At 43.3% G+C, this 24,424-nt stretch overlaps 1 protein-coding gene across 2 annotated transcripts in view; it reads right to left on the bottom strand.

The window, feature by feature from the left end:
- Positions 1-275: 275 nt before the first annotated feature.
- Positions 276-24,424, bottom strand: part of vwa10.2 (von Willebrand factor A domain containing 10, tandem duplicate 2) — a 167,594-nt gene continuing 143,445 nt past the window's right edge. For both annotated transcript variants that reach the window (XM_084319062.1, XM_084319063.1), the window contains 5 exons: positions 24,313-24,405; positions 11,449-11,558; positions 7,625-7,792; positions 2,280-2,603; positions 276-1,459 (listed from right to left, as the gene is read on the bottom strand). In XM_084319062.1, coding sequence (XP_084175188.1) covers positions 1,016-1,459; positions 2,280-2,603; positions 7,625-7,792; positions 11,449-11,558; positions 24,313-24,405 — 1,139 coding nt within the window. In that variant the 3' untranslated portion in view covers positions 276-1,015. The remainder of the gene's footprint in view (positions 1,460-2,279; positions 2,604-7,624; positions 7,793-11,448; positions 11,559-24,312; positions 24,406-24,424) is intronic.

The raw sequence follows: 24,424 nt of genomic DNA, 5'->3' as shown, positions 1-24,424 counted from the left end.
ATGCTGCACAGGTTTTAAATCCAACTCTAGATTTAAAATACACTTGCAAAGATAATGTGCTACCAGATTTAGGGAAAGGATAATGTGCTAAAAAATGTAGGGAAAGGATTATGTGCTACCAAATCTAGAGAAAAGATAATGTGCTACCAAATTTAAAGAAAGGATAATGTGCAAAATAAATTTGAGAAAAAATGATGTGCTATTGTCAGATAAATCTTATTGACATTGTACAAAATTGTAATAAAAGATGGTCGGGTCTCTTTAGTGTGATCAGAACAGAAGTATAGTTTATTTCAAACGAATGCATTCGGGTTCAAAACTGCAGTGATCACAGTGCAACAGAGAATGAACGCCTCTCTCAGGGTAGTTCAGTTCTTTAGAAAGAAAAGTAAGTTTCATTACAGCAGTTCTCAGTGTTATCATTTATGGAATGCCAGCTGAGAGGGGGAGCGATAACAGTTGCTATTTTACAGGAACTGAGGCTTTTGTGAGAATAAAGCACATGTACTTATTGTCTCTGTGCTCCATGGAGAAGTATACTGATTAGAAAAATAGAAGATATAGTAATTTGCTAAATAGGTAATTCACACACAATAGGTCACACATGCACCTGTGTGGGTAAAATGTAGAGAAAAGTTAATGTGCTACCAAATCTATAGAAAAGATAATGTGCTACCAAATTTAGATAAAAGATAATGTGCTACCAAATCTATAGAAAATAGAATGTGCTACCAAATTTAGAGAAAAGATAATGTGCTATCAAACTTAGAGAAAAGATAATGTGCTACCAAATTTAGAGAAAAGATAATGTGCTACCAATTTTAGAGAAAATCATTTCCTGTCAACATCACTATCAAGATTCAAGATTCAAGAGTGAGATATCAGCAGTGAGAAATGACAACAAACATCCAGACATCATGTGTGTCCATATTCAGTTCTAGTTCCCTGGATGCTGAGAGCAACATGAACATTTTATCCCCCTTCTAACAAGGAGAGATGTTGCCATTTCCTCTATTCACTTCCATAGCAGACAAGCCAGCGTACTGATCCAAAGACACTGTGACACAGTCATACGTCGCCCTCCGGTGGACGTTACAGCAACTGCAGTTGAGGCGTTTATCACAGGAGCAGCTGAGGTGGCATCCCCTGTGCTTTTAGCCTGAGCCGCACACATCCCCACGTTCCCTGCCCTGTCCACAGCCATCAGCTCTACCGTCTGACTACAGCAGGAGGCGCTGTAGGTAGCCAGTGTAATGTTCTCGCCCCCGGCTCCCACCACCGAGCTGGTGTCGAGGGTGCCATTTCCTTGGCGGACGGTGAGGCGCTCGATGCCGGTACCGTTGATGCCATCTGTGAGGTTGGCAGAGAATTCCCATTGAGAAGAAGTGCAGAGGGAGGGAGAGGAAGGACAAGCTGATAGGCTCACAGGCTGACACACTGGGCGGGTCAGATCTGTCACCTGGGAGGAAGGAGGACAACAAGGAGTCACTGGAGGACAACAAATACATGTGGAGGAGAGATACATTAAACTTGTCTCACAGAGAGCATTTAAAGAAGTGTCTCTAACCTGAATCCATAGCCTATGGTTCTGTTGTGAGGAGAACATGTGATAATCAGACGTGAAACTTACCAACATGTTCTGTGTCTTGGGAACTTGCCACATGGCCCCCACACTGATTACCTCAATGTGCAACAGGTGTGCAGCCACACCTGCTCCCAGGTCTGATTAGCTTGACAGGGCAGGTGTGGCTGATCCAAGGTCTGATTAGCTTGACCCAGGGCAGGTGTGGCTGATCCCAGGTCTGATTAGCTTGACCCAGGGCAGGTGTGGCTGATCCAAGGTCTGATTAGCTTGACCCAGGGCATGTGTGGCTGATCCCAGGTCTGATTAGCTTGACCCAGGGCAGGTGTGGCTGATCCAAGGTCTGATTAGCTTGACCCAGGGCAGGTGTGGCTGATCCCAGGTCTGATTAGCTTGACCAAGGGCAGGTGTGGCTGATCAAAGATCTGATTAGCTTGACCCAGGGCAGGTGTGGCTGATCCAAGGTCTGATTAGCTTGACCCAGGGCAGGTGTGGCTGATCCCAGGTCTGATTAGCTTGACCCAGGGCAGGTGTGGCTGATCCCAGGTCTGATTAGCTTGACCCAGGACAGGTGTGGCTGCTCAAACCAGCCATCCACACACGACAATCACATGTCATCCTCACAACAGAACGATATGATAAAAAAAAATCTAAAACAAAGCGCCTGTATGAACATGTTAGATGGGCTTTCTGTCACCTTGGCAACCACAGAGAGCCTGAGGACAGCATAGTTGGAGTCAGTGGCGGCAGCGTTCTCCACTTCGATGGTTAGGGTCACATCTGATCCTGATGCGGCACTAGCCGGGACCACTAACGTAACGATGCCGCTGACTTTACCCCCACTGCTGGTTTCTATGGAAACTGTGCCGGGTGAAGATGAGGTGTAGCTGCGGTCGTTAGTGGCTTGCATGGTGAACGTTCCAACGCCAGTGTCATTTATGATTCCATTGGAGGTTGTTGATACTGTGAAAGGGATAGAGATTGTGGAACCTGGTTCTACGATGGTACTGTTGGCTTGAACCTGGAAAAGAGAGAAGGAGAGAATATTGGTAAGACAGATGAGATATGTTCTGAGGTTGGGAGGAAGGAGAGAGAGAGAGAGAGAGAGAGAGGGGGGAGAAAGAAAACAGATATTTTGGTAAATTGAGTATTATTGTAATGTCTGGCCAATATTTTCTGTTTTATTTGAACCATATTTTTAGCAGTGCCCTGTTATCTTCCACTGCAATTACAGTCTCTTACTGCACACAGAAAATCTGCTCACAAGAGTGTGCCATGTGCGTGAGGATTGATTGATTGATTGATTGAATACTTTATTTTGACACAAATCGTATGACAAAAAAACATTTTAAAAGACAAGACAATAACAGTGTCAATAACGCTGGTCAAAAATGGATAAAACACAATAAAGCCAAGGCTTGTTTCCATTGTGGTCCATACATGGAACATAAAAAGGCACAGAAACACAAATGGACATGTACACTGACAGGACACATTCTAATTTTTTTTTAATAAAAACACCTAACCTGACAACTCATACAGTTAACTAATGTTAAAAGAAAATCCGCAAAACCTTAAAAGCAACTCATGATAAAAGAAATAAAAGCCAAGTTATGATAAAAGAGATAAAAAAAACATTTTAAGACCAATTTGAGTTGCTGCTGAGCCATGTTTTTAGGGCGGATTTAAATCCGAGAGGGGAGTTCAGGAGTTTTATAAATGTTGGCAGGGCATTCCACATTACCGTAGCCGAGTAAAAAAATGCATCTTTCCCCATGCATGTCCTGACTCTCGGCGGGACCAGGTCCGTGGGGCTTCCTCTTGTGGCGTGTTTGTGGACATCTCCTACTTTATTAAAATAATTTACTAGGTACTTGGGGACCGTTTCTTTTAGTACTTTAAAAACCAGTAGCATTTTAAGCTGGTGTACCCTTTCTTCAACCCTAAGCCATCCCAGCCTGCTAAAGTGGGCTGGCGTTAGGTGAGTCCTAAAGTGAAGGTTGTGCAGGAGTCTCACTAGTTTGTTTTGGGAGGTCTGGAGCTTTGTCTTCATTTGTTTTGATATGTTGCTGTACCATGAAGTGCAAGCATAGTCAAAGTGACATTGGATGAGGGCTCCAGCTAGGGTCCTCAGAGCGTTTTTATTTATGAACGAGGAAATTCTAAATAAAAATTTGGTTTTTTGATTGACCTTAGTAATAACTTTTTGTGCCATTTTTTCGTTAGAAAGTTTGTTATTTAAAATAAAGCCCAGGTAGGTGACCTCCTCTTTATCCTCAATAATGTTTTCACCTACTCTAATTTTAAAACCCTGGGATTTCTTTAGGTTGGCGTTTGACCCAAAGAGTATGGCCTCTGTTTTTCCCAGATGTAGAGACAATTTATTGTCACTGAGCCAGGAGCAGATCTTTTTCATTTCACTGCTCAGGACACTTTCCACTTTAGACTTATCCCTGTCTGAGACCAGGAGTGCCGAGTCGTCAGCAAACAGGAACAGGTTGCAATCGCATGCCGATTTCATGTCATTAATATATATTAAAAACAGTTGAGGTCCCAAAATGCTTCCTTGGGGGACCCCACATGTCACTGGAAGGGACGAGGACAAGGTGCCATTGATGTCTACCACCTGTTCTCTTCCCTCCAGGTAGGACTTGACCCATTTGGCTGACTTGCTATCAAAGCCTATCGCTCTCAATTTTTCTAGTAGGATGGAGTGGTTGACCGTGTCAAACGCCTTTTGCAGGTCCAACATTACCATCCCGCAGTAGTTCCCCTTGTCCATCTCCCGTTTTATATAATCTGTCAGGTACAGTAAACAGGTGTCAGTGGAGTGTGATTTTCTGAAACCTGATTGGAACTGGTACAATAGTCTATGTTCAGTCAGGTAGTTGTCTATCTGCTCATATACCAGCCTCTCACTTACCTTTGATATGGAACAAAGGATAGAAATGGGGCGGTAGTTACCTGGATCTAGTTTGTTTCCTTTTTTAAATAGAGGGGTTACCCTAGCAAGCTTGAGTTCTTGCGGGATGTGACCCTGGTTGATGGAGAGGTTGGTGATATGGGCTACAATGGGAGCTATGATGGAAGCAGAGTCTCTGAGAAATCTGGTGGGAATATTGTCATGGCCTGTGGCTTTTGTTGGCTGCAGCATACTGAGCTTTTTCATAACCTCTTCAGTAGTTACTTCAGTCAATTTAAAATCATTTTCACGTACATCCAGTTCCTTATAAAAGGCCTGGATGTGCTGTATGCCATATCGGCCAGAGTGGATCGGCAGTTTGTTCACCAAAGTGGTAGCAACAGTTGTGAAGAAGGTGTTTAAACAATTTGCCACGCTCAATTTGTCAGAGATGATCGTGTTATCTATTTTCAGGTTGAGATTTGTGGTTTTAGTCTTGAGTCTATTATTGTGACCCAGTGTTTTTAAAGACTTCCACCGTTTTTGAGGATTATTTTTATTTTCCTCAATTTTTTCGTTAAAATAGTTCAGTTTTGCTTTTTTGATCATATTGGTTACTCCATTTCTTAGTGTTTTACATGTCTCAAAGAGCTGTTCATTTTTAGTTTTTCTGTATTTAGAGAAGCTCTCATTTCTCACTCTGATGGCTTTTAGAATCTCGGCAGTGACCCAGGGCTCTGTTCTGGCTTCGACCCTGGTCACCTTTGAGGGTGCAAGCGTGTCAATAACTGAAAGGAAGGTGGTTTTAAAGCATGACCAAGCTTTTTCTGTCGATGTGCAGTTTAGTACATTTGTCCAATCTACTTTGTCCAGAGCTGTTTTTAAGGCTTCACTTGTGTAGTTTTTCAGAGATCTGAATCTGATTGTGTTGTGACAATTTATTACAGGTCTGTGAATTTTACGAGTGCAGAAAATGATGTGATGGTCACTTAGACTGCACTCTATCACGCCACTTCTAGAGATCTTGGTCTGGTCTGATGTCAGAATTAGATCAATGATGGTTTGTGTGGAAGAGCAGACTCTTGTGACTTGAGTGATCAGCTGATTTAAGTCATGTAGGTTGCAGTAATTTCTGAATGATTTAAAGATTGGTGCATCTTTGTATTAAAATCTCCAATCAAAATCACCTCAGATTTACAAAGATCCACTGAGCTCTCTTCCAGTAAATCATAAAATGAATTTTGAGTTGGAGGTCTGTAGAGGACACCGATTAAGAGAGGTTTTGTTTTAGGAAAAATTATATCAAGCCACACTGCTTCGATATCATTGTGATTTAACTCGGGCCTCATGTTAAAACAAATGTCCGCTCGGACATAAACACATACACCCCCCCCCCATTTCTATTTCTGTCTTTACGTATGACAGTGTAATTTTCTATTTCAATCTCAGAGTCATTTATGGAACTGTCCAGCATTGTTTCAGAGAAAGTTAGTATTGCGGCTTTGCTGTTTCCAAACATTATTCTGATTTCGTCCATTTTATTGATTAAGCTTCTTACGTTGAGATGAGTGATATGGAGTCCTCTGGAAGAGAATACACTGTCCATTTCTGCGGTAGTTAGAAGATCCGTCCTGCCTCCCTCGTCCGCTGGGTCCGTCGGGCTGTAGCAGGAGCCCACGGAGGGCACCCTAATCTCCTCTGGCGTTTGCAGCTGAGACGGCTGAGACAGTTCTGGGCCTGGATTCGGTTTTACGTTACCCGACATCAGGAGTAGGAGAATTAGAAGCCAGGTCCTCCTCGCTGGGCTGTTCGGCTTGCCGTCGCAAGTGCGCGCTGCATAGGGGGAAAGTCTCCCATTTCCCTGGGCCCACAGACAGCGTAGTCCTCGCGGCAGAACCCCGAGTAGTTGAGACGTCCATGAGAGAAAGTCCTCCCCGAGCAGCGGGGTTTTCATGGCAGGATCTCTCACTGAATCCGGGGAATCCATGGTGCCTGGGGTAGGCGGCGGCCACACATCTAGCGTTGTGTCTTGTGGATCTTCCGTGTCAGCAGGGACACCAGTCCCGGGGATCCCCAGCACCAGGTAACCGACCAGGTAGAATAGCAGGGGAGGTGGCCACATTCGGCACATTATGGGATTTCGTAATACAATGTAAAAAATGTTTTAATAACCCAAACGCCTAATTGCTACCAAACATTTGGCAAATGTTCTCTCTGTCACAGAGAAAGAACGTGTACAAGATTTTACACAGACACGGTGTCACATTCCACGCTGTCACATTCCAAGCATTCCAAATGGCCGCGCCAGTGTTGTTGGCTGGAAATGTCTGGATGTTGTTTGTGTGTGGCCAAGTTTTGCAGAGAGTGGTAAAAACAGGATAAAACACTTGATAAAAACAGGCTAAAAAGCACTTAAAAACGTGAGTATCAGACGTGACCGCAGCCCAATGCAGTAAATATTTCCCGGGAGCTCTTTGAAATGCGACCGGTGTTCTGCGGAATCCTACTCCCTCGGAAGGAAGAATCTGCTGTTGTTGCCTGGACAACATATATGACACACCTGCACACCAACCAACCAACCAACCAGCCAGCCAGCCAGCCAGCCAGCCAGCCAGCCAGCTAGCCAGCCAGCCAGCCAGCCAGCCAGCCAGCCAGCCAGCCAGCCAGCCAACCAACCAACTAGCCAAACAACCAACCAGCCAACCAGCCAGCCAACCAGCCAGCCAGCCAGCCAGCCAGCCAGCCAGCCAGCCAGCCAGCCAGCCAGCCAGCCAGCCAGCCAGCCAGCCAGCCAGCCAGCCAGCCAGCCAGCCAACCAACCAACTAGCCAACCAACCAACCAACCAACTAGCCAGCCAACCAACCAGCCAGCCAGCCAGCCCGCCAACCAACCAACTAGCCAGCCAGCCAACAAACCAGCCAGCCAGCCAGCCGGCCAACCAACCAACTAGCCAGCCAGCCAACCAGCCAGCCAGCCAGCCAGCCAGCCAGCCAGCCAGCCAGCCAGCCAGCTAGCCAAACAACCAACCCACCCAACAAACCTCCCAACCAGATTCACAGAGTGCAGTGATTATAGAACTGCTACTTCTGATACTTGGTGTGATAAAACCTCATAAGAGCATGAAGGCGAGTGCACTCACAGTGACTGAGATGGTGGAGGTCGTGACCTGCGTGGAGGCCTGCCGCTGGAAGCTGGTGGATGCTGTTGACCTGGAGGTAGCACCGCCGCCCTCTCCCTTCAGACGCAGCGCAAACCGACCTTCTGGGACACCGTAGAAAGTAACTAGGAAGTCACCACTGCCTAATGACTGCAGAGGACAAGAGGGTAGACAAACTGATTAGCCTATGATCGATCGACTACTGTGTGACTTGCATCCTGAGGTTTACCGTCTCTCTGTTATACAGTAACTCAAGACAACAAAGGTCTGGTTTAGCTGAGCATATCTGTACACATCTGTACACTGTACTTATTTTATGCTTAGTCTTATGTCTGCACTTTCTACATTGCACTACTTGTATTGTCTTTTATAGCTATTCTTATGTCTGCCCTTTATGCATTGCTTTTATTCTGTCAACTGTATGCAAATGTTATGCCTATGTTCATTTTATGCTATTTGCTGTGAAGCACTTTGAGCTGCAATCCATGTATGAAAGGTGCTATATAAATAAAGTTATTATTATTATTATTATTATTATTATTATTATTATTATTATTATTATTATTATTATTATTATTATTATTATTATTATTATTATTATTATTATTATTATTATTATTATTATTATTATTATTATTATTATTATTATTATTATTATTATTATTATTATTATTATTATTATTATTATTATTATTATTATTATTATTATTAATATTATTATTATTATTATTATTATTATTATTATTATTATTATTATTATTATTATTATTATTATTATTATTATTATTATTATTATTATTATTATTATTATTATTATTATTATTATTATTATTATTATTATTATTATTATTATTATCTGTATGCTGTGACCTTTCTGCGCAACATCCATGGTCCTTACATGGTCAAGTCTTACTAGGCAACAACTGTATTCATGGCAGGGGTCCTCAAACTTATGGAATTTGTAGGTAAATTAAATAATATTATTGGTCATATTTTACTCTTTATTTTGCTGGGGATCATTGTTAGGTCGCCTGGGGATCTCAGGACTGCACTTTGAAAACCACTGACTACAGATAGTCTATACTACTACACACTCAGGGTGTAGCACTCAAGTTCGACACTGTTTGACAAACAATGACACTGACCATTAGCTGCCAGAGGTGTACCCCTCCTGCTGACTTTTTGAACACAATTTGTAAGTTGTTTTGGATAAAAGCCTCGGCTAAATTACTAAATGTAAAATGTAGCGGGTAAGGAATATATACAGGTATATACAGATATATTATGAATTTCGCCGTCGACTAAAGACGCACTTCTTCTCTCTGCGTGCCCTCCTGTCTCCGGCTGTCTCGTAGTGATGACCGGAGTGCTGGACGTCCCGCAATGATGTCAGGGAGGTTGCGACCCTCTCTGCGCCGCCCCCTATCTCCCTGTCTCCGGCTGTCTCGGAGCGATGACCGGAGTGCTGGACGTCCCGCGATGATGTCAGGGAGGTTGCGACCCTCTCTGCGCCGCCCCCTGTCTCCCTGTCTCGGAGCGATGACCGGAGTGTTGAACGGCCCATGATTAAGACGGGGAGGACGTGACCCTCTTTGCGCCGCCCCTGTGCCTCAAATAGATCCGCTATCTTTCAAAATGTTCAGTTGCTATCGCTATCAGTTCTATCTTACATTTTTCTAAATGTTCAGTTGCTATTGCATGCACTCATCTGTGTTTCACTACACACATGAGTGCACACATGTCTGCAACACTACTATCACCGACATCTAAGAAGGGAGATCCCCCCCTTGAATGGCCCTTCTAAGGTTTATCTCCTCCACACTGCCTGTGGTGCATTTTTTCCTATTGTTAGGTTTTAGTGAGTTTTTCCTTACCTTCGCGTGGGGTATTTATATGTCTGGGAGTGTTTGCATTAATTCATTTATTTTGCATTTATTTTAAATTTGTTGGACCTTATGGTGTTCTTGTTTTGTTCTTGACTTATTGTTATGTTTCTTCTTGACTTGTTTAAAGAAGACGTGTCCGGCCCATGGGGACATTAACGTGTGTTGTCGGGCCTTACAAATAAATTTGATTTGATTTGATTCAACCACTATCTGATTTTCTTTTTAAATAAAATAAAATCTAACCCTAACTAACCTTACTGTCATGCACTTGTCCTAATAAACTAACCTACACTGTAGCACTCAACACTTTGATGAACATTGTTACTCAGCTGATAGAGTTGTGCCCTTCCTGATCACTTGTCGTACAGAACTTGTAAGTCGCTTTGGATAAAAGCGTCAGCTAAATGACTAAATGTAAATGTAATGTAGATATAGATATAGTATATACAGGTATGTAAACAGATATGCAGGTATATTCAGACAGATGTGGATAAATATACATTTAAAATAAGGCAGTTGTAGACAGTGAAGGCAGTAGATGATGGTACAGAGTTCATAGATATGACGGCTGAGGGAAAGAAGCTGTTCCTGAGCCTGCTTGACTTGGAACGAGAGATTCCTATAGCGCCTCCCAGAGGAAAGGAGGGCAAACATTCCATGATTGGGATGACAGGTGTCTTTGACAATCCTGCATGCCTTCTTTAGACACCATTTGTGATGAACAGACTCAATTGCAGGGAATGTTGTTGTGGAATATTATGATTCCCTCCCTCCCCAAACATACCAGACTTAATACCCAAATGTCATGTCTCCCAGTCAATCCCTTTGTCTCCCCTGATTAATCAATCACCACCTTTTGTCTCTCACCTCCCCCCTTTCAACCCTCTCCAGCCCGATCCAACCCATGTCTACCACATACCACCTCCTCCCCCTCCTAGCTCACCATCCCGTCACCCCTCCCCTCTTCTTTTCCACCTGGGCAGACCAGACCACACCCCCTTGTCTCTTATTATAAAAGTCTAGGTAGGTATCCCATGTACCCGTTACGAGGGGGGCTCGCCGGGTCTGTCAAGCGAATTCTCCTGGGTTGTAAGCTAATACACTTATGACAACAACTATGGTCCAACCGAGGTTCTTTCTTCCACAGTGTACCAGTGATGCGTTGGGCAGTTTTCACCACCCTCTGCAGTGCTTTCCGGTCAGAGGCAGTGCAGTTGCCAAACCAGACTGTGATGCAGTGAGGATGCTTTATATGTCGCACCGATAGAAATTCACCAGAATCGGAGGAGACAGGTGGGCTTTTCTCAGTCTCCTCAGGAAGAAGAGATGCTGGTGAGCTTTCTTGACCAGTGTCCAAGAGAAGTCCTCGGAGATGTGGACACCCAGGAATTTGAAGCTGGAGACATGCTTAATCCTCCAGTCCAGTTGATATGGACAGGGGCGTTTGTGCCAGCTCTGGTCTTCCTGAAGTCAACGGATGAGCTCCTTGGTTTTCTTGGTGTTGAGGGCCAGGTTGTTCTCCACGTCACCAGGTGCTGGACCTCCTCCCTGTGGGCCGACTCAGCGTTGTTTTTGACGAGGCCCACCATCGTTGTGTCGTCTGCAAACTTGATAATGGTATTGGAGCCATGCACAGGAGTGCAGTCGTGGGTGAAGAGGGAGTAGAGGAGGGGGCTCAGCACACAGCCCTGCGGGACACCGGTGTTCAGGGAGATGGTGGAGGATGTGAGATTGTCTAACCTGATATACTGGGGTCTATTGGTAAGGAAGTCAATCATACCTATGTCAGTGACATGATTCCTCTCTTAGAATGAGGATAGAGTACAAACAGAAACAGATGGGATGTGACAATGAAATGGGCTGTTGTGATTAAGCTTTTTCTAAGCTTGAAAAGTGACACACTTATGGAGTATAACACACCTGCACTGATCCGTTGACCTCTCGTGAACCTGAGCCTTCCACCAGAGTGGCCTCTGTGACCTTTGCTGTGTCACTTCCCGTCACTGTGACCAATAGGCTTGCATTGCTACCTGGTGGATGGGGGGGGGGGGGGGGGGGGGGGGGTGTAATGTATAGTTACAGTAGTCTAAGAGATAAAAACAGTAATTAACAGATTGCAATGAACATATTCACATATTCACATCATTTTGGAAATGGCTGCTAAACCCTTGAGGCAGTTTAGGGGTACGTATATTGTAGCTGGCTATCATCTGCATAGGAATGGAAGAATATGGGTGGCTACGTGGCGTAGTGGGCAAGGCGCTCGCCACGAAATGCTGGAGACACTGGGCTTGCCTGTTCGAGCCCAGCGCTCCACATTTGCTTTCAGTTTAGCTGGTCGTCCGTACTAATACACATTGGCCGTATTAGGGGGTGGGAAACTGAAGGGTGGGGATCGGGCGTTGTGGACAGCGACTCCTACAGGTCGGTTGGTGCGCCTGCGCAGTAGAATCAGGAAGTGTCGGGGGCAGCGTGAGCCTCCCACGCGTTACTCCTCGCCACTGAGAGATCGAGCTGTGCAGGTGAAAAGATGCGACTGCTGTTACCTCAAGTACCGGAGGGGACTTGTGCTATGTATGACTTAGTCCACATTGCAGCCGGCTTGTGGGAGGCAAGAAACAGCGTCCGTGACAGGGGAGGGTTGAATTGGATGATACGAAATTGGGATGGGAGAAAATATAGAAAATGGGAGAAAAAGTGGATAAAAAAAAAAGCAATGGAAGAATATACTGTGCTTATGGAATGTGTGACCAAGTGGAGACCAAGGTTGTGTCAGCCAGAGCCAATTCAGTGTTTGTGACACCAACCCCAGTTTCAACAGACTTTCAACCATTTATTTTTTATTTGCAGGTAGGGGTGATGGTTAAGGTTGGGGTTAGATTATGATGAGTTATTGCTTTGCTGCTTGGCTAACAAATGATGAGCCCCTCTTGACAAGTTACTGACACACTATTGATAACATGGAGAGATTCTCCAATTACCCTTAAAGGTACAAACTGTGATACCATCAAACAGTGACCTCTAGACAAAAGAGTCCTGCTTGGTATTATGCTTTGTTTACTTAAAATAAATTTGGTCTGACGTGTAGGTTGGAGTTAAGTACATTGAATTTCTCCAGACCACACAATACATAGCATAATGTCAACTTTATAATTTATCAATAAAAGTGCTATTTGTTTTTTGGTGATAAAAGAAAACCCACACAAAAGCACTCAATGAAAATGTGTACTTATACATGTTCTTCACAGAAAATGAGCCAAGGCCAATGAGTCTCAGGTTGAAAAAAACCTGTAATGGTATAATCTTTAGTAAACATTGAACTCGAGTCCCACAGACCTGAACACCACACAAACGTTAAAGGAACACGCCAACATTTGGGGAAATTAGCTTACCGTCTTCTCCAGAGAGAGACAAGAAGATAGATACAAGTTTCCTCTCTGTGCATTCAGTAGAAAGCTATATGGCTGCACGTTAGCCTAGCTTAGCACAATGAATGGAAGCGGACAGTGCCGGTTAGCCTAGGCATTGTCCAACTAACACCTCTCCCGAAGGCTAACCGGCACTCTCCGCTTCCATTCATTGTGTTAAGCTAGGCTAACGTGCAGCCAGATAGTAGGGATGTGCATCTCCATCACTGAGGCCGATGCGATGCGCATCTCGATACGTTACCAACGATACGATACATTAACGATACATTTGAAGCACCGGGCGATGCAATGCGATACGATTCACCCCTGTTGAGATACAGTTAACTGTTCTATACGATTTGATTCAACACGATGCAGAATAATGATAAAATGTTATGGTATGACAGAGAATTTGGTTGTATTCCTTGTATGCAGCTTATATTATTATAAAAAATGTAATAATCTACTGTAAGACAATTTATATAAAAACTCTTGGGTGCCTAAGACTTTTGCACAGTACTGTGTTTTCTATCCACTTTAGCTAAAAACACACACACACAATTTATATATACACCTTTTGTCTCTCACCTCCCCCTTTCAACCCTCTCCCAGCCCGATCCAACCCATGTCTACCACGTACCACCTCCTCCCCCTCCTAGCTCACCATCCCGTCACCCCTCCCTCTTCTTTTCCACCTGGGCAGACCAGACCACACCCCCTTGTCTCTTATTATAAAAGTCTAGGTAGGTATCCCATGTCTCAGGGAACCCGTTACGAGGGGGGCTCGCCGGTCTGTCAAGCGAATTCTCCTGGGTTGTAAGCTAATACACTTATGACAACAACTATGGTCCAACCGAGGTTCTTTCTTCCACAGTGTACCAGTGATGCGTTGGGCAGTTTTCACCACCCCTGGCAGTGCTTTCCGGTCAGAGGCAGTGCAGTTGCCAAACCAGACTGTGATGCAGTGAGGATGCTTTTATGTCGCACCGATAGAAATTCACCAGAATCGGAGGAGACAGGTGGCTTTTCTCAGTCTCCTCAGTGTGTTTTCTATCCACTTTAGCTAAAAACACACACACACAATTTATATATACACACTACTGGTGTTGCGGAGTCACGTTAGTTAGTTTGTTGATACTGTGACACGGCTCTCGCCTTCCGTAGTAGCGAAGCAAAGATAGTCTCTGCTGCTGAGTGCTGACAGAAGTGGATGTGAGGAAATTATATGAATGAATCGGTTTTGACCGATGCAAAGACGCTACAACAGATGCATCGCGAGTTCAACCTGAATTGTAGCCGATGCGCACTTTTTCCACCGGTGCACTCGCATCTTGAGCGTTTATGCCGGTGCACGATGCGAATCGGTCCATTTTAACATCACTACCAGATAGCTTTCTACTGAACACACAGAGAGGAAACTGGTATCTATATTCTTGTATCTCTCTGGAGAAGACGATAAGCTCAAATTCCCCAAATGTTGGCGTGTTCCTTTAAGGTTCAGCAGTAAGAAGTGTATCATCAGTAAGTTGAAGGAGAGCCATCTCAGTGCTATGGAGCACCTCAAATATGTTATCATTAAAGGTGCTTTAAGTGATATCTTTTGTTAAAATAAGTGGTCTACTATATGTTGGAAATAATATCTCTACATTGCGACAGCCATCACTGATTATGATATCACTGTGTGTCTGGTCAGGAACATGGGTCTCATAGTCTGTCCACTCTGCAGTAAACAGAAAATACATTTTATGGAATCCAGTCCCACTTTATTCAATCAGGAGAGAGAACTGCAAAGATTGTCTGACAAAAATAAGAAATAAAAACAAGTTTTAAGCAAATTATGTGCTTGAAACTAGTACAAGAATCTGCCTGTGCAGTAAGCCAATTTTGGCTTGGTAAGATGAACTGAAATGAGTAATGAGGTTCTCTCTCCTAATTGGATAAAGTGGGAACGGGATGCGTGAACACTTTCGGCAACCAACATGCCCTTCCACGTTTCTCTGATTGGCCGAGCGCCTTCCGCGTTTCTCTGATTGGCCGAGGCACGGCTCCCCCTTAAGCTCAGGAGAGAGGAGAGAGGCTGAAAACCCGCAGTTCTTGCCGACTGATGGGAGCCGAATCCCGGATCCGATTTTCTGATGAATACCCCAAAACATGGAGGTCCCGAACGCATGGAAGTATTGATTGCGCCGTAACGAATCATTAAAAAAATATACCGTTAACTGGAATATGTTGTGCCTTTACACATATGTTGGATTATGTAATTGGTTTGTCATGACAAACTAATAAAAAAATCGCGATTAGCCGGTGGCTACAACAACACACAGTGACTACATGCATCATTGTTACAATGAATGGTGGGGCTAATCTAAAGGACTGGACACGGACGCGTTAAACTACCTAAAGTTAGTTGTTCACAAACAATCTACAGACACAAACAAACACAGAACCGGACTGTTATATTAAATTAATTGATTGCTGTTTAATGCGTCCGTGTCCATCCTTTAGATTAGCCCCACCGAGCCAATGTTTTTCTGTTCATTTAGTGTCCAATAAAGAAAAAAATGCAAGGAGCCCAAAAATTTGGTAGGCGAAGTCTCTGAAACGGCCACGCCCACTTTTTAGACCTGCAATTCTGTATCTCAGCTCCTGAAGGTCGCACAGAGTTGATTTTGGGAATGACACATTTATATTAGTGTTATGAACAAACATATGCCCTAAAACCTTAACTTTTTGAGATATTCATGAAAAACAATTTTTTTTAAATCTCTGAATTGATCAGCGCCCAAGCCACTTCAGCCAAATCTGCTGATGAAGGCCATGCAGTTAGTTTTAGGCCAAAGTTCTAAATCTACTCATGGGGCATACTAGTGTTTAGGTTGAGGCTTTGTAGAAGATGAGGACCCCAACAACCACCCAAGAAACAAAGCAAACCACTTGAAGTTCAAAACAACTTTATTTGAACACATCACACATCCCATCACACAGATTAAAACACTTGCTGAGGCACTTGCAAATAGATGAGACATTTCATCCCCCTGCCAGCACAAGAACATGAGGTGCATTTATTAGATCTGCAGCTACACGCCCCTGTTACCTGAGACAATGTGTCTCCTGCGGAAACTGTGCTCCACTTGATGAAGAGTTCCTCCCCATCGGTAGTCCATCCCCATTCAACATTCAACAAGTAGAAGTGCATCCTGGCTTGATTGATTGATTGATTGAAAACTTTATTAACAGATTGCAGAATGGGTACAATACAGTACAGCTCAATACACACAATTGTTAAGGGGATGCAGACCAGAGAAAGACTTAGCACTCAACACTTTGATGAACATTGTTACTCAGCTGATAGAGGTGTGCCCTTCCTCAATAAAGCCAGAGAGAGAGAGAGAGAGAGAGAGAGAGAGAGAGAGAGAGAGAGAGAGAGAGAGAGAGAGAGAGAGAGAGAGAGAGAGAGAGAGAGAGAGAGAGAGAGAGAGAGAGAGAGAGAGAGAGAGAGAGATGGTATTTACAGTACTGTACCATATCACATTACCATGTACTGTATTGCAGTGTGCTAATGCCCCTTTTGCAGCATACCATGATTACTTATATTGAGATGTTTCAGTACAGTGTATGGTACAGTATATACAGTAAAGTACAGTATATATAGTACTGTAAGAAAAAGAAGCAAACCAATAACAATTTGTGGTTGTATTTCTCTAGAATGAGAGAGAGAGAGATAGAGAGAGAGAGAGAGAGAGAGAGAGAGAGAGAGAGAGAGAGAGAGAGAGAGAGAGAGAGAGAGAGAGAAGAGAGAGAGAGAGGAGAGAGAGAGAGGAGAGAGAGAGAGAAAAAAAGAAATTCTGTGTTCAGGCATCCATACTTATTGAAAAAATGCTCATATCCAAAAGTAGTAGATAGATATAGGTCATACATGTAGGTATGCACTTGTCCTAATTATACTAACCTACACTGTAGCACTCAACACTTTGATGGACATTGTTACTCAGCTGATCGAGTTGTGCCCTTCCTCAATAAAGCCAGAGAGAGAGAGAGAGAGAGAGAGAGAGAGAGAGAGAGAGAGAGAGAGAGAGAGAGAGAGAGAGAGAGAGAGAGAGAGAGAGAGAGAGAGAGATGGTATTTACAGTACTGTACCATATCACATACCATATCACCTTTTGCAGCATACCATGATTACTTATATTGAGATGTTTCAGTACAGTGGATGGTACAGTATATACAGTAAAGTACAGTATATATAGTACTGTAAGAAAAAGAAGCAAACCAATAACAATTTGTGGTTGTATTTCTCTAGAATGAGAGAGAGAGAGAGAGAGAGAGAGAGAGAGAGAGAGAGAGAGAGAGAGAGAGAGAGAGAGAGAGAGAAAGAAAGAAAGAAAGAAAGAAAGAAAGAAAGAAAGAAAGAAAGAAAGAAAGAAAGAAAGAAAGAAAGAAAGAAAGAAAGAATTATTATTATTAAATAAAAAAATGCTCATATCCAAAAGTAGTAGATATATATAGGTCATACATGTAGGTATGCATTTGCTTACACACACACAGAAGTATTCTCAGAGGGCATTGTGTGTATCACTAAAAAAATGAAAAAACACAACTGGAATAGAATATCACACAATTTTATTAAAAAAACATAGAGAATAATAATCAACAAGAAACATCAACTGTATCAATTGTATTGTACAATGAACAACCCTATATATCACTTTTGGATTACAATAGTAATACAAGGTGCCTCATATGATCTAGAAAACTGCGAGGTAACTCATAACTCGTACACACACGCACTCTGTCTCAGTAGTTGATGTTTTAGCGCGACGTGGGTATATACACGGGCGAGGATGAAAAGCATGTTAGACCAGTGGCGGTCGCTGGCGCTGGTGCCTTGTAGGTCGCAGTTCTCGTTAATAGGTCGAGTTGAAAATGTAATGCTCTGAGATGCTCTGGAGCAATCTCTCTCTGTCTCTCGGATCAATCAAATCAAATAATTAACACATGTATGTTGTCATTTTAAACAACTCACCATTCATTCATTATGCATCAGCAACAGCTAAATTAATGTTATAGTTCACAACACAGCAGCGCGTTTTGAATTGCTAGCCTATTAATTATCGTCTCAGCAAGCACAGTCAATACTTTTTTCCGTAGCCGCATTTCGCGGAGACAGCTGTGTATAGCGAGAGAGAGAGAGCGAGAGAGAGAGAGAGAGAGAGAGACTCACTGTTTAGTTGAAACGTCCAGGGCAGGAGAGCTTGATAAACGTGTATAATCCACTGTTGATGTATATCCACTGTCCACTGTCTCCAGACTGCATCCGCCATATAGCTTGTTAGCCAAGTGTTAGCTTGTTAGGCTGTTAGCACAACACAAGTACATTTCTTTGTCCATTTTTCCGCGTCGAACAGACTGCAAACTACCTGGCGTTCTATCGCCATGCTCTAAGACAAACTCTAACCTTAACCAACTTTGAAAGAGTGCCTAAGCTTAACCATCTAAAGAACTTGCAGTCACGGCACGCTCAGCTGCATGCATCTCACAACAACACAACAACACAACTATCTCTCACCAACGGACCGGAATAAGCTAGAATTGGAACATTAGAAATTGGATTCGGCCAATCAGAGATCGTCTCTGTGAAATTCTGCTACGGAAAAAAATACTGGCGTCGGCCAATCAGAGAGCGTCTCCGCGAAATGCGGCTACAGAAATTCTTGACGCTACTGGCTAGACCGCTTCAAATCGCGCCCGGATTCCAGCATAATAGTCATATTTCAACGCACAACGCGTTACGCACTGATTGGCTTCGACGGATACAGCGATCAAACCGTGACGCGCACTCAGAGCGCTATTGCGTCTAGCCCGGGCAAAAAAAAAAAAAAAAAAAAAGTGATGTCGTTCAAGAAAACGAGTATTTTTTTATTTTATATAATAACGTTATATTGTGCATTGGAAACACAAACATACTTAAAATGAGTAAATGTTATTAATTTTAAACATGTTTATATTATTTATAGGGCTATAAAACTAAAAACTAAAAAGTTTTATTTTCTTCTTCTCTCTGATTTAACAGCAGTCAGCAGGTGGGTCGGCGCCCTTGCGCCCCTAGTGGCAGAGCCGCCACTGTGTTAGACTACTTTTAATTCAGAAGTTAGCGTTCCGTCGGGTCCGCGTGTATTCTCGAGAATGATAATAATAATAATGCAGGACCCCTGAGCGCACCTTTCTACTCTAGATAGAGAGCTGTCATCACCGTGATGCGCGCTTGAATGAACTGCGAGATAACTCATAACTCGTACACACACGCACTCTGTCTCTGCCATACAGTAGTTATGTTGTTTTAGCGCGACGTGGGTATATACACGGGCGAGGATGAAAAGCATGTTAGACTACTTTTAATTCATAACAAAGTTAACGTTCCGTCGGGTCCGCGTGTATTCTCGAGAATGATAATAATAATAATGCTTATGCAGTCCACCTCTTCCTTCTTTCCTTGCACATAAAAAGCAAGTAGTTAATGTTTTATCGCGACGTCATAGACTGGTCTCTGATACCTCTCACCTCTGCGGGGGTCTAACACTTATTCACAGCGCACACACTTCTCTTGTGTGTGTGCGCGCGTGCGTGTATGTGCGTTTCGTGACGCGCTGTAGTTCTCTGGCAAATGGAGATAATTACAAGCATACCATCTAGCAAGAATTAAACGTATTTACAAGTCGTATTATGTTTAGCAAGTAAGGAGACATATATAGTACATCTCAAAGCACTCGAAATTGTCATTTTTCAATTTTTACAGATTTCTGAAAAGCGCGACTTCCAGAGCATTTATGAGTCATTCTAAATCCCTTTGTTCTCCGCCCACGGGTCCAAAAAGCCCCGTCAACCTTGAAGGGTTAAGGGGATGCAGACCAGAGAAAGACTTTCGTCTTGTTTACATCAGGGTCCCCCATTTTCAATTCATCAGGACATATATGACATACAGATAGACAGTACTGCTACATCTATACATTTATGACATACCAGATTTGCAAATACAGTACTGTTTGTGATACAAAAAGAGTCCAGAAAAGGGAGTATATACATTTGACGTAAAAACTGTACATTGGAGGAGGTTGGGTGGGGTTGGGTGGGGGGGTTGGGTAGGAGGGGTTGGGGGGGGGGGGAAACACTGTAAAACTGTACAAGCAAGACTATACATTGGAATATTGACAACCATACTAGGTAATTTACTGTACATTGGAGGGGTTGGGGGGGGGGACACTGTACAAACAAGCAAATGTACATTGGAATATTGACAAAACCATATTAGGTAAATGACTGTACATTGGAGGGGGTTGGGTTAGGACACTTACAGGGGCCAGTTTCGAATTGCAGTCTCCCATAGGTGTTCTTTGAGAGTGGTTTTGAAAGTGGGTAGTGATTCACATTCCTTTACAGCTTTAGGTAGGGCGTTCCACATTGAGGGCAGGTCTCGCAGCTCATCTTTAACTGAGTGATTGAACAGCTGGAATCTGGTCCATCTATACTTGCACAGTCGTACAGTCCAGCCTTGTTGTACCAGCTCATTACCCAGGGTTCAATAACTTCCATGCTGTTCTTAACAGTCTCGATACTAGGGCAGCAACTTAGTCCTCTCAATACAGCTGTGAGCTCTGTCAACGTACTGTGGTTCATCCAGGCTTTGAATTGAGCATTCTTTGAGTGGCCAAAGAAGGCGCTCACAGAATCACAGCCACTGAAAGAATGGAACACAGGCATGGCATCAGCCACATCTCCACCAAGCTTCTTGTGTGCTTCTGTGATTGAGTAGAACTGGCGTTTGTCTGGAACAGCAAAGTCGACGATAAGTTGCAAATCACAACATACTGACAGGAACTTTGTAGTGAACCCTAGTAGGATGACAACTACATCGGAGTCGACTGTTCTAACCGTAACTGACTTGATCCCCTTGTTTAGCATGTCCATCACATGGCAAATGATGCGGTTGTCAGCCTCCTCAAGCATCTCTATGCGGTCATAAAGCTGGATCTAAAATGTTTTGCCAAAGTTTGCAAGGATCTTCCTCCCATAGGTGATGCTGAACTCCTTGCTCCAGTTCCATGCATGTTCCTTAGCAATCCTGGCGAACATTAAATTCAGGGCTACCTTGTTGTCTTGATTAGACAGAAAACCTTCAAAGAATTGCTTAGATTCCGGCACGGTGTCATTCTCGCTGAAGGCCATCTGTGAACTACCTGCTGACCCCCGACTCTTCCTAGTCGCAGTCTTAATGCTCATAGTCTGGTAGAGGTCAGCCACAATGTCAATACGATTTGCTCCCTTCTCATGACCAATCTTGGAAATGCTGGTCAACACCTTGATGATAAAGTCCCGGAATGTCATGCCTTTGGTGAGAGACTTCGCCAGGATTCGTACTTGCACAGATAGATCTATCACAAGTCCCTCTGAGGCTGTAGATTGAATTTGTGCTCCGATGTCCTTCAGGATTTGAGACTTTTGGCTGTAATAAATGTCTCCATCCTTTGTTGACAGGGCTTCTGGTAAACCTGTGATTGAAATGAATAGTTTTACCAAAACTAAATTAGCACTGTCAAATCAATTCACTTATAAAATGAATAATTGAACGTCACTGTATCGAGAATCTGGTAAGACGAAAGTTGCCTGCGTCTAAAACATTGAATAACTTTTAAATTATATCACCTTTGAATTCACCACCAAAGAGCCTCCTTGTCTTTTCTCCTCTTGATCTGCAGGCCTCCTTCAGCTTTGCAACGGTTCCTTTAGGTGGCTTTATTGCAGGGCTAGCAAGCTGGACTTTTGCACCTGAACTTGGGAGTTTCAGGGCATTTTGGGAGATTTTTGCACTAACATCCTTCTGAGCATATACAAATCACTCCTGCACAAACGGATCATGCTGTGTTTTGCCAACTGTAAAAACAAGGCTGGCATCTTTAGTTACCACATCTGGGAAGGGGATGGATGAGTTCAACCTCAGAGTCCAGCATTTCTTTGTGTCTGTGTGCTAGATCTTGACCTTCGACCTCAGCTAGGTAGCACTGGATTTCGGGTAGGGCAAGTTCGAGTTTCCTGAAGAATTCCTGATCTTCCCGATTGATGATATCGACGTATCCAGTGTCAGACTTGATGACCTTTATATTATGCTCCTGCTTTTGATCACATGCAATCTTCGATAATCGGTTACCTCGTGTTTACTGCGAAAGAGCCTGATAGAAATTCCTTGAACAACTCTGGGTGTCTCCATTTTAGCTCTTTGAGATCCTGAAGAAACACTGATGTCCATTTGGCATAGTGTGTATGATCAAGTGCAAAGTAAAGAGGAATGAGCTGCTCAAGTGCACAGATCATCATGATAAGAACCTTCTTGATTGCTTCAAGGACATTGGTCCAGTAGTGAAACATGGGGCTGTTTTCATTGGCCACACAATTGCTCCAAATCAAACTGTTGTCCTCTAGATGTTTTGCCTGGAATGCCTCTCTCTCTCTTCTTGGCCAGGACCACTGCCAGGATTTGAATGCAGTATCTAGCCTTCTTTATGGAACACATCACATACAGCAGTTGTCAGACCAGAGATGTTCAGATGTTCATGTTAGCTGAGGTTAAGATGGTATCCAGGCCAGTTCCTTTTATCAACTGGCCAACACAGACCACAGAAACCTTCTCAAGGTGCAGCCCACCCATAAAAGCGAAGTATGAATGAGAAAACTCAAATATCTGAAGAAGTAAAGGTTTTAGAGTCTATGTTTGTTCATAACACTAATATAAATGTGCTGTTTCCGCAGCTTTTGAGCCCAAAGTCAACTCTCTGCTACCTTCAGGAACCAAGATACAAAATTCCAGGCCTAATAAGTAGGGGTGGGACAATACATCGATCCAGATCGATATATCGATCTATTATCAATAATCAAATAGGATCGATGCCACGTAAAAAGATCGATTCATATTGCGATACTCTTATTTTGAAAATCCGGCGACGGCGACGTCATCGCCCCGCGCCCAGTGTTGTGAAACTCAAACTCCGTTTAACATCAACAGCTGCCAGTAGCGTCTAGAGCGTCACTACTAGAGCAAGACTAGTGTGCCTATTCTGTGACCCAAAACATGTCCCTGCTGTTTTATTCCACAACGGGTCCAATGCATCTAACCTGCTTTGCAATCCTCGTCACTCCATTATGCCCACGTCGCGTTAAAGATCGAAGATAACGTTACTTTAGCGTGAGCTAACAAGCTAACCCAGAGCCATAGGCAGAGATAAGTGGGGACTGGGAGGGTGCATTCTCTGGGATAGCCCCACTAACAGGATCTGGCCGGTACTGCACCTTGGGACTCCCAATATGCTTTTCCAGCCAAAATACAGCTCTGTGACAGTGAATAGGATATTAATAGAGAAAAAAAAGAAATGAACCAAAAACAGTGAACAGGAGGTCTATTTGTATTAAAAACAATAGATTGTTTTTCATTTAAATGTCTGGAAGAGCTCAAAAATAAAAATGTCATGATATTTCCATTGCCTTTTTTCTTTGTTGATTTAAATGTTACTGATTGTATTAAATGGGCACATAATATCGTCTCATATCGATCGCAGGCACCTGAATCGAATCGTATCGTATCGTATCGTGGCAGACTGTGTGATATCGGATAATATCGTATCGTTGTCCAAAGAATCGATATCGTATCGTATCGTGATTAAACTGGTGATTCCCACCCCTACTAATAAGTGGGCGTAGCCGTTTCAGGGACTTCGCCAAGCAAATTTGTTGGGCTCCTTGCATTTTTTTTATCAGGCTCTAAATTAACAGAAAAACATTGGCTCAAATGTTAATCATTTTTTGCAGCCATTTTGCCTAAACTGACCAGACTATTAGTATTTTTAGTAAAATAATTTAAATACTCTTCACACTTCAGGGGAGGCTTCTGTGTTTTGACAGGAAGATGTAAATGGTAAATGGCTGCTTTTTGTGTAATGGACCAATAGACCTGTTCGCTGTTTACAAACATACCGTGTTCAAGCCAATCAGCAATACCAACTGAGTCACGTGACTAAGTCGACCCCTACCTGCACGAGCTGCTGCGCTAAACAAGTACGACGGGGCTCTATGGAGAAACCATTACACTCCCCTGACTAAAAGTTGGATGGATGTCATTTTGCTAAATCAGCATGGCTGTGAGTGTGAGTCTTTCACCTTTTACATATCTAGCTTTGGCATGGATTGATTGTTTAGATCGCTAGCATGGCTAACAAATGCAAATATATTGTAGTCTGCCCCGTTGTTCTGACCAGGATTGCGTTCCTTTTGCCCACTTGATGCACACGCACACTGAGTCTGACGTGGACTGCGAACAGGTCTATAGTGAGGATTTTACCTGTGAGCGGACGTCCCTCCTTCAGACTGAAGTCTCCGTGCGCTCCTTCATGTGCCTCCACAAAGTTATAGATGAAGTTGACGGAACTCTGACCTGAACAACACAAACATCA

Source organism: Notolepis coatsorum, assembly GCF_963971535.1.
Source record: "Notolepis coatsorum genome assembly, chromosome: 7".
Taxonomy (NCBI): Eukaryota; Metazoa; Chordata; class Actinopteri; order Aulopiformes; family Paralepididae; genus Notolepis; species Notolepis coatsorum.
This window is presented reverse-complemented; position numbering and strand designations above follow the sequence as displayed.